The 11770-nt window shown below is 44.0% G+C and overlaps 1 protein-coding gene across 1 annotated transcript; it reads right to left on the bottom strand.

The window, feature by feature from the left end:
• Positions 1-9658: 9658 nt before the first annotated feature.
• OTUD1 (OTU deubiquitinase 1) lies at positions 9659-11522 on the bottom strand. Its single transcript, XM_088454224.1, has one exon. It carries the CDS (start codon positions 11434-11436, stop codon positions 10489-10491), a length of 948 nt encoding a protein of 315 aa, XP_088310350.1. The 5' UTR covers positions 11437-11522; the 3' UTR covers positions 9659-10488.
• Between the last annotated feature and the right edge of the window lie 248 nt (positions 11523-11770).

Below are 11770 nucleotides of genomic sequence, written 5' to 3'. Positions count from 1 at the left end.
CGGGAAGACCGCAAAATCCATCTTCATCTTGCAACAATGAATAAGCCCCATAATCACTAATGCTGGGCATACACTCTACAATTATCTGTCAGATATCTGTCCAATCTGGCTGGTTGGAATGAAAATCTGGTAATGTATGGGAGCAAATGACAATAGAAATTTGCTCCCAAACACTAGAAAACGGACCAGATTTTCCTTCCCGCCAGACAGATTTAACAGATATCTGACAGATAATTGTAGAGTGTATGCCCAGCATAACAGACCAACACCCCACTGTGACAACATGGATCATGTCGCTTGTTTGGAATGCAGGCCCCCAGGTGAATATTAATCTGGGCTCACAATTAAGTTATGATATTCCATATTCCACATGACATTTAATTCATTAAACAGTTACTGCTCTAGAGTGCATTGTTGATGATGATTTGGCCACTAGGTGTCACAGTTGTATTACCCTTGGTCATTTATATTTCACTTTACCAGCAATATGGCTGGTGTCACTTAATCACAGACATGCATAGAATATTATCTAACAATACGTGTGGATTAAATGACCCTTTACACTACATCCAGAATGTCCTTTTCTTTTAAAAATGCTTCCGGTTCCAGCAGAGTGATTACAGGCCTCTCACTGCAGTATATGACATAAAGGTGGTTCTCAACTCGCCTCATGAAAGCAATGGCTCCAGGAGATGCTGGGGATAAAAGAAGAGGAAGCTACAAGTGAGAATGATAATAAACAGGAAAATTGACAGACCCAAACAGCGCCCCCCGCCCTGAGGTGCCCTGTGCCATGACACTGGTCGCACCATCCTAGTTACGGCCCTGGACAAAATGTATAGTTGACCCTATTAGATTTAATGGTAGCCTAGCCATCACCATCACTTGTATCTGGCTGCTGGTCCAACTGTGCTGAGAACTTGTAGAAGAATATGCTAGCAGCATGCATGGGTGGAAGATGAAAACTCTCTTTCTGTATGTATGCCCTGTACATCGCTACTGTTGGACAAAAGCTGTTACTAATAATAAAGTAAGAATTAGGAAATGTCAGAAAACTGAAAGAAGACAATGAGAGTCAGAGCCGTAACTAGACTTTTTGGTGCCCTGTGCCAGAAAGAGCATTGGCGCCCCCCTCATTTTTCAAAGGGACATAAGCACCCAAAAAAGGGCCATGACTTCATGGGGAAGGGCCAGGGAAGAGATAGGGGAGGCCAGGAGATGCTGGGGATGAAATAAGAGGAAGCTACAAGCAAGAATGATGATAAACAGAAATTTGACAGGCCCAAACAGTGCCCCCTGACCTGTGGTGCCCTGTGCGATGGCACCGGCCGCACTACCCTAGCTACGGCCCTGATGAGGGTAATTTACAATTTGCAAAACATGCAGTAAGTACAGTATGCAGTGCACATGCTGTTACTTTCTGCTTTGAGATTTCATAAATCTCATGCAGGGATTAGCGTAGAAATATGGCAGTGATTTCAGGAGGAGACAATCTCTATACAATAAGATGGTGAGAGCAGGCTGGACATGAAGTAGAATGTTATCTGAAGAATTGGAGATAGAGGCAAGACTGCACCGCATTCCATGCACTAATCTATACTTACAATAAAGTTGTAATGGTTGTGTCTGTACATAGAAACTTCTTTGGAGAAATGTACTCTTTGGATCTGTGTATGAAATATGAGACATATTTTTTTTCGGATTTTTTGTTTGTGTGTCTTTTCGTTGCGACATCACAACTACAGGATGAAGTTGGATTGCGTTTTCAATATTGTATAGCTTAGTCACCTAGAAAGAAACTGAGATATGTATTATCTCAATGTGACATCAGGGAGAGAAGCATTAAAGGAAAATCCAGACGCTTAACACTCAGCGCGTGCAGTGTGCAGGCTCCTCAAGCCAAAAATGACTAGATGTATGTAAATATAATTTTGGGGACAAATATACTTTTAGCGACTGTTTATGAACTAAGGAGACAAATATATTTTTTTTATTGGAATTTGCACAGGTTCCTCAAGTCTAAAATGCCTATATGTATAGAAATATATATACAATATATATATTGCACACCCCAAACACAGTTATATATTTATGCATATATAAATACATATATATATATATATATATATATATATATATATATATCAAGTTCTATTTCGCAGGAAAATCCAACCATATATTAAGCACTAATCAGGCAGCTTTTCTTAACTCATGAAGTTGCAGTATACATGTCAATCCAGCAGATGGCGCACCAAGACAAATACTACATATCATAGAGTCGCTGCTCATGTTACTTGAAACCTTTCAGTGTTACTGTAGGCTAAGTGGCTTGCTTACGAGTTAGTAGCCCCAAGCTTCTTTTTGTGTTAATCCCTGAAGGAAAAACTGCAAATATTGTTTACAAAGACATTTTGTGATCAATGTTTACAATACAAAATATAAATCACAATATTAGATGCCACCACAGTCTTTGTAAAATTAGTTCTGCTGAGCAATAACAGACATCCATGCGAGCGAAGCTGTGGGCAAACACTAGTAGAAGAATAAGGTTGTTTGGGACAAGATTTATCTATTAACAGTTATTTATAGAAGTGACTTGTGTAATGACTGTGAACTCTGGAGTTATATTACTGAACTAAGGGCCTGATTCAGAGCCGCTCGTTCGCTCCGAGCGATGTTTGCCCAACTGCGCATGCGTACGGATGTTTATACACATGCGCGAACCAGTCAGTGCGGTCGAAATTCATGTGCTCGCAAAATAGCGAATGCCTGATAATTTGAGTGACAGAATAAGGCATATGTGGGTGGTAACAGGGGAAGGTGCTTGAGAACGGGGAGTGGAGATCAGAACGCAGGCGTGCTTAAAGGTCAAAACGGGCGTTTTATGGATGTGCATAATTAAAACAGCAGCGTCATTAACCACGTCACTGGGTTATTTTATAGCCAGAACTGCTCGCAAGATTGTGGTAGCAAAAACCAACCACAAGAATAGCGAGCAGTTCATACGCTGGTCGATGTACTCCATTAATCTAATAAATAGCGGACATGAAGTAGGATGCGAGCGGCCAGAGGGCGTATTTTTCCAAAAAACGACCGCAAGTTTTGTTCGCTCGTTCAGACCTAGAGGCGTGAACAGACCGCAAAGAGCGAACGGTTCATTTGAATAGCCACCCTTATTTTCTGGACGAGCGAGTGCTAATTGTGTCCGGCTCTGAATCAGGCCCTAAGTTATATGTGAAATAATGAAGGTTTTTGTTGCGTAAAAGGGTTTTTAATTTCAAATATAACTTGGTTCAGTAATGTAACGCCAGAGTGCACAGCCATTACACAAGTCACTTCTATGACAGTGTGCATGAGCCCTACAGTTCCAGACTGACACAAGTGCAATACAGGGTATGGAAATATATGATGTGTGAGCCTGTTAACATTGGTGTCATAGATGGGTACAAGATGGATGAATAGAAGGATTCAGGGCTATATTACAGTTGCAGTGATAGTTGTGAACCTTATTCAGCAAAGAAGGGAACTCCATCACTGAGATGCAGTGCAGGAGAAATCACGGATGTGCCGCAAATGAGATGCAATTTACAAAGTGACCATTCGCAAGAATTATATCTGATGATTGATGTAAGGAGGAGTCATGAAGTGACCTGCAGCCCAGGACCCCCCTTGTTTCCAGTTAAGGGGAATATACAAGTGGCTGCAAGGTTTTCCCCGCAAAAATAAATGTGGGAATTGCGACCAATTTTTGATTACTGTGAGTATGCACGCTCCTGATACCCGTGGTATTCAATAGAAAAAAAAGTCACACTTTTTTGGGGGGCAAAACCTTGTGGGAAATTAAAATAAGAAATGGGGAACAGCCCGTACCCTAAAAACATGAAGTACAATATTGGGTAACAGTAATAATGGTTAAGTAAACAAATGATAAAAGCGAACATTTTTCATTTTATTACAAACCAAGAAAATTAAATAATATGCAAAAAAAGTAGAAAAAAAAATTGATTTTGGGGTAATTTTAGGCCAATTAAAAAATATATAAAAAGTATAATAAGGCAATTATTTGTTGTTTGAATAAATGCTTTAGTAACATTTGGGGAACAACAATTAATGAAGCATTTCAATTTCGGTTAATTTAAGGTCATTATTGGTTTTAACAACCAATATAGACATGTATATTGAAGAAATCCCATACGGAATTAACGCATTAGGGGATTTGGACAATATTTCCACAGCACAGTGCTGGATTTATCTAGTTCACCCTCCACAGAGATTTTGCTGCTGGTATTGTGTTCTTTGTCCGCCACCCGCTAATCTACACAGGACAGGTTTTCCAGCTATACCCCATTGAGAGCGGGATAACATCAGTAGCGGCTCGCTGCTTCAAAGGAGGCAGAGGGTAGGAGATCTGCTAAGCCGAGCAGAATTGCACTTCAACGGCTTCAGTGTGGACGCTGCTCCACGAATCATCTGCCGCCCGCTCCCCCGGCTGATTACTAAGAACCTGAGAGAATGTGAAGCCGAGCAGCATCTTGTGTTAGCTGCTTTACCGGGGAAACTGCCTGACCAGTAGCGGACTACAGGTACAAGAAAGGTGACTGAGACCAAACGCCACTTTACTGCTACATTAGGTAACACCATATACCAACAGTGGAGGCTAATACCTCTTTTCCACCAAAAACCCGGGTTCGACCTGGGTTTTCAGACATGGTTCCAACACAGGTCAGACGCCGTTTACACACCACCATAGATCTGAGTTATTGTCAGGTCAGCCCCGTTCACACTGAACCTGGGTCTGCCCTGCTAAACTTGTGAGGTCATAAAAAGTGGGAGGTGACTGCTCCACAACCACCAATCAACTCATTTTAGGCATGACCCAGGTCGGATACCCGGGTTGCGCCTTTTATACTGCACCATTACCCAGGTCATATTTTATATTTTAAATTTATGGTACATCTTTCACTTTTCACAGCGCTGTTTTTCTATTTTTATTTGTTTATTCTTTTTGGTTTGCTACCATTATCTAAACAAATGCATGAGGTGAAACACTGATTTAGGGGCTTATGTATCAAAGCTGGGAAAGAGATAAAATTGTGAGAGATTGGTTAGTACCTAATCAGCTTCCTATATACATTTTGCAGGCTGTGTTTTAAAAGAGAGAGGTAGGAGCTGTTTTCTTAATACTTTTTCTCTCACAGTTTTATCTCTCATCAAGCTTTACTACATAGACCCCAAAGTGTGTCTCCTTGCAAGCGCCTATAGCTACTTTATTTTTTGTCTTTTGCTATATGTAATTATTTGACTAATTAAGCCATTTTCCTATTACCGCGCTTGACTTTCAAGTAGACAATTGAATAGAAGAAACCTTGCTTCTGCAGGAAAAACTCCACACCTCAAGGTTTATTTTTTACATTTTGACTGGGATTGGATATCCAATAAGTATTGTTAGAATTGTACTTGATTATTATTTTTTTTTTTCTAAATGAACTATGGTGTTTTAATTTTCTAGCCAGCAGCTGAACAACTCAGACTCTTCGGGAACCCTGGATTTTCCTAAGCCAGGCGCATAACTGTTTTAAATCCAGCATAACCTTTCAGTCACACTTTCCATGTCCCAGATGTTCAGAATTATAGAAAGTACATAATGCAGCATGCACGCAGGAACCTAACGGTGGCACCACCAGGATTTTATTCTGATTTGAATTGTATGAGATGAACAGAGTTTATAGGTCGCTTAGCTTAGTATACTTCTGTGAAATTGGATAAATCCTGGCAGTCAGAATCCTGATGTCGGCATCCCGACACTTGTCAGTCAGTATCTCAACCCTGCCCCTCTCCCCATATATATTTATTTATACAGTACATGTATGATACACTATTTAATCACAACTGTGACCCTTGTGCCTACTTATTAATTGTGGCTGACACAGTGGCGTCCCTCCCCGCGGTGTCACCTGGTGCGGGGAGGGACGATGTGCGCGTCACCGAAAATGGGGAGTGGCCACGCAGGCAGGGGGTGTGGTCACACAGACAGGGGGTGTGGCCTAGTGGCCAAACCCTTCTGGTTCCATTGTTACTGGGGGGCAGGGGAGGTGCCGGAGGAGTGCCCTGTGTGCAGTGCCGGCCGGCTCCCCCACCGTTGTCAGGAGCCGAGTGCTGCACTTATTATAGAGTGCCTCACCCGGCTCCTGTCACTGAGGGGGAGTCTGCACCTTGGTGTCACCCCTCGGCTGGTGACACCCGGGCGCGGCACGCACTCCCCTTGTGACGCCACTGGGCTGACACACCTTGAGCTGCATTTATGTAAAAAAAAAAAGAAAAAGGTACTGACTGGTGTTACTTGTGGCCTAATTCGTTTCAGTGAAGTGAGAAATGATAAAATGCTAAAGTCAATTTTACCTACGAACGCAAAGCCCTAGACTAGGTTTGCTATATGTAAATATATATTATGGACTTGTCTGTACATGGTAATTCATTCTTAATCCTTTGTACGGCGCTATGGAAACTTTTTGGCACCACTGAAATAAAACATAATATGTCCGCCAATTGTTGTTCGGTATGCCAGTGATAAAAGCTTCATGAGAACAGACCCAGGCAGCCATGACAACTATCTTTTTCTCCATGAAGTTTGAGCACTTTATCCTGCCCATAAAGTATGTATCCTGCAATAAGTGTGCTAAATATGCATTTCACAAATAATACAACAATGTGTGAAAGAATGTGGAGAAATATGTGTAAGAATGTAGAGAATATCTCCACGTTTGTAACACACATTTTCAGATTATTTGTGAAAATATTTAGCATACTCCTTGCAGAAGATGCAGAAGATTGTCCTATAGCTTAACAAATCAAATATGTGGTCAGTGAAGATATATATGGTCGTTGTTTTTATTGTGGAGTATAGAAATTAAATTGTTATAATTTATATAAATTTCTACATGCACACACACACACATATATATATATACACACACACACACACACACACACGTATATATGTAGAAAAGCAGAGGGCACTCTGCAGGTCTCAGTACGATATGTGAAACCATACAGAGACGGTAGTAGTTGCAACTACTACCGTCTCTGTCTGGTTTGTTTCACATATCGTACTGAGACCTGCAGAGTGCCCTCTGCTTTTCTACATATATACGTACATCCCTTGGATTGGCACCCAAGCTTGTTGGATTCCTTTATTGGTGAGTGCCGGACCCTTTCCACAACATATATATATATATATATATATATATATATATAGACACACATACTGTATATATATATACACACACACATAGATATGCACAGGTTTATTTACAAAGTGTCCGGTTGTAAAACATGACACTTCTGTTTGTGTTTCTGCCCGATATTTAAAAGAGTAGTGCTTTTACCCGCCGTTTCTTGCTAGTAAAAGAACTGCACTTTGAAATATCGGACATATACACAAACAGGATTCGTAAATAACCCACCCCACACACACACATATAATATATATATTCCAACAGGAGGTGCGGCACTACAGTAAATGAACCACAATGCAGCAGATGTATGCCAATGTGCTTTAATAATACCCGCACTGAATACATCTGCTGCGTTGTGGATCATTTACCATAGACCACATCTCTTGTTGGAATATGTAATTTTCATGTGGAGGTACAAGATTGAATGTATTTTTACTGTGAAGGCCAGACCTGTAATAATATATATATATATTTCCAAAGTATTAAGGTGGCACATGGAGACTGTTAGTAGGTGTACAGAGTTCCGCCTTAATACTTAGGATATATAGAGCCGAATTTAATTAGCTGCGAAAAGCAGAGCCGCAATGTGTTCGCTGCCTTTGCGTGTTTTTAGGCGATGCTTTTTCCCTGCACGCCATCGCTTATCTCTGTATTCAATTCCAAAAGCCGCGAAAAAGGCAAACAGGCGAAAAGTGAAGCTGGCGAAAAGTCCCTAAGATTTTGGGGAAATCAGTCTGTACCCCAGAAAAAACTGCACTAACATTAGAAATCAATATAGCAGTGTTCTAATAGCCCCCGTGTTCTTAAAGTGCCAGAATTGGCTGTTATATGCTTATATGCATAAGTGCTGAAAAATTATAGAAAGCAATTTTCTATGGGAAAAATAAGTACCGAGGTCATATTTGTGGTACATGAAAATGGATACTAGCATATTTTGAAGTCTCTAAAGTGGAGATTTTAAAAAATCTTAAAAATACACCTGCTGCAGCCTCGTGCAATCCCAAAAACACCTGTCTAATCCATATAGCCCCCCAAAGTACCAGGCCCCCCACTTTTTACCCATTTTCCAACACTTTTTTCAATGACATGTCATTTTTGGGGTCTTCTCAAAAAAAGTTTTACGTTTTTTGGACTGATTAGTCATTAGGGGAGGTGTCCAAAGGGTTCTGGACCAAATCCCCACATTTGCACCCCAAAATAGACATTTTGAACTTCCAATTCTCCTGCCTATACATAGCGAAAACTTTTCTCCTGTTTTTTTTCCGCTTAGGCGAAAACTCCTGTAACTGAATACGGAGATACTTTGAAACAGACGAAAAGTGCAAATCGGAGAAAACTTTTCTCCAAACAGCACTTTTCGCTGCTAATTGAATACGGCCCATAGAGTGAAGCTTATACCCCTTTAACATCGCAATGCCGAGCTGCACCCGGGATTTTGTACACTGGTCCATTCCAGTGACCCAGCTGAGACTGCTTTCAGACTGGCGGCCTGACCAGGCTTATTGTTGGGTTGATGACGTCACGGCCATCATGTGCTGAGCTGATGCTTGGAGATGAGATCATATCCAAGCATCGGCTCTTCCTGTGCTGTGAATGGGACCCGTTTTGTATCGACCCGGGTCACCTGTTCACGGGTACCTGCTCGTTACCAGGGTTGAAATGCCGGTATATACACATACACACACACGCACACACACATATATACACAATATAAATGGTGTTAATACACCTGACCCCCTTACTCTGCTAATGTGTAGTTTGGATGTTTAATTTTTAAAAGTCAATAACAATACACATTTCCCTGATATTTTAAAGTAATATATGATCTATAAAATGTCAGTAAGGTCCTGCGTTCATATCATGCTATTTTTCGGGTAATATGAAAGGGTTGAGAAACACCAGCAGGTCATATTTTTAAGTTATGCATGTGTACAAGTTGCAATTATAAGTAATATACCTGTGCATAATTCAGGAATTGCTCAAATCACAACCTTATGCCATAAGACTGATACAAAACACTGTATTATCAGTAGCCAATGTTTTCAAATGTGTTAATAGAAGTCAAAAGCTGCAGCATAACAGCTCTTGTGGAACTCCCAAGTCTTATCGTTCCAACATGCTGGTATATGTAGTTCCCCAGTAACAGGAAAACCACATTTTCTCAATCACTGATGTAGCATCTTCCTTGAACAACAATAGCTAACATAAAATGTAACAAAAATACTTCATATAATGCACATTCTGTGAATTTAAAATGTCAACTATACAGTATTCTGTACACTAGCAGGCTGAGGGTGGGAGCAGTGATGAGAGTTACAGAGCCAGAGTGCATGCACCAACAGCCTGTACAAGACCTCCTGAGGCTGGACCAGCTGTGCTACAAGACAAAGGAGCCAGGAAAAAACGCCAGGAGACAAGAGGAATAAAAAGTTAAGAAAAAATTTATTCATTCCAAACTAAGTGGGAATGTAACTAGAATGTACATATAAATCCCAAAAATAATACAAAACTTGAAAAATAGGAATTGCATTAATAAATAGTGAGATGCAAGAGGGGGAGAAAGGAAACCTGGCCATGCTGCTGCCCCCACCCCCTTGTCACTGGCCTCACACCCACCCAGCCTGATACAGTTCTCACAGCAGCACGACCACCTAGTAACACAATGTAGCAAAAATACATCATGGTCAACATCATCCTTTACAAAAAAGCTGTGTAATATACATGTGTGATAGCGCAGGGTCCATGTATCACCCGGAGTACCGACACCAAACAAATCAGGACGGATAAGGCCTCAAGTCTGCAGTCATTGTAAAGAGTTAAAGTGCTGTAAGCATGGACTGGAGGGCCCCCAAACTCATTGGGTGGTCATGGCTAGGGGCCCAGATCCGCAGGGATAGGGGCCCCGAGCCTCAGAATATAGATGTCCATCTTCCCAGGGCTAGGGTCTATCTCACCAGGGTTAGCGTCCATCTCCCCAAGGCTAGGGGCCCATATTATCGGGGCTAGGGGTCCATCTTCCCAATGCTAGGGGCCCATATTATTGGGGCTAGGGGTCCATCTACCCAGGGTTAAGGTCCATCTCATCGAGGCTAGGGGTCCATCTCCCCAAGGCTAGGGGCCCATATTATCGGGGCTAGAGGTCCATCTTGCCAATGCTAGGGGCCCATATTATTGGAGCTAGAGGTCCATCTACCCAGGGTTAAGGTCCATCTCCCCAAGGCTAGGGGCCCATATTATCGGGGCTAGGGGTCCCTCAGGAGCAGTTCTGTTCGATGTACATCTTGGAGAGGGAAAGCGCCATGGACTTGGCCAGCTCCTGGTCCCGCTGCCTCTGGGCCTGGCTCCGCTTGCACCAGTCCTCGTACTCCGGGTTGGACAGCGGCTCCTCGAACACCGCATCGTAGTGGCCGTTGCTGAGCCAGCTGAGCCAGATGCTGGGCCGGGCCGGGTCCTCTCCCCCCAGGTGGTGGGCCATGGTGGAGACGGTGGGGCACTCCGGGCGGCCCCCCGTGGTCAGGTGGATGTTGACGCCCAGCATCTGGCTCATGGCCAGCAGCTCCGGGTATCCGGCCCATGCCCCGTCCTGGGCAGCGTTGATCAGGAACTCACCGGCGTCGCCCTCGATGATGAGGGAGAAGGTGTCCAGGTGGTCGGCCACATGATGCACGGTGCGCTCCCTCAGCTCGGGGTGCCGGCCCTGCTCGCCGTACACCGCCTGGCTCACGGCCCGGTACAGGCAGTTGCCGTCCGGGATGATGTGGAAGCGGTAGCGATGCTGCTCCCGCAGGTACCGGTCCTGTTTCTCCAGTTCAGCCAGGTGCAGCGCCAGGCGCTCCTGCTGGGAGTCGGGAGTCCGGGGGCTGCGCTCCGCCTGCTGCAGGAGGGCAGAGGGGCGCCAGTGCCCGGGGCTGCTGCCCTCATCGGCCTCGGTGGGCGATGCTGCCGCCGCCTGGCGCTCCGGCCTGATGTCGCTCAGCCATGACCGGAGATCTGGGGAGGTGGGCGGCGGTGGCTCCTGTGCCTGCTGCAGCTGTGGGGCGGAGAGCTGCATGCTGCTGAGCCCCGGGAGCCGCGGCGGCCCCCCACGGCTGGGCTGCAGGAGGCGGATGGGCACGATCCTCTCCGTGCTGCTGCACATGGGCTTGGGGGAGTGGGTGTGCGCGCTCCCCGAAACCCGGGGGAGGTAGGAGAAGGCGGGCATGGTGCGGGAGGAGGAGGCGGGTGTGTGTGTGAGCCCGTCGCTGAGGCTGTGCTGGGTATGATGAATCTCCCGCTCCCGTCTGCTGTATTTATACAAAGCCTGGCAGGCGCAGCCAGGGGTAAATATAACCCATGTTATCAGGAGGCAGAAATATCAAAGTGACACCTCTGTGACCTGCATCACTATCACCCTCTGTGTCTGTGACTCCAATAATATCACTACATCATCAGTATATAGTATGTCTGTGACTGGGACTCCAATAATAATACTTCTAGCAGTATTCTAATAATACATATCACTACATCACCAGTATATATCTGTCACTGGGACTCTC

The sequence above is a fragment of the Taudactylus pleione genome, unplaced genomic scaffold (genome assembly GCF_031769625.1).
Source record: "Taudactylus pleione unplaced genomic scaffold, aTauple2 ptg000610l, whole genome shotgun sequence".
Classification (NCBI taxonomy): Eukaryota; Metazoa; Chordata; class Amphibia; order Anura; family Myobatrachidae; genus Taudactylus; species Taudactylus pleione.
Note: the sequence above shows the minus strand (reverse complement) of the source record. Positions and strands in the feature narration are given on the sequence as shown.

What these genes read in the sequence shown, in the direction of transcription:
- OTUD1 (XM_088454224.1), bottom strand. Translation starts at nt 11,436, where the DNA reads ATGCCCGCCTTCTCCTACCTCCCCCGGGTTTCGGGGAGCGCGCACACC.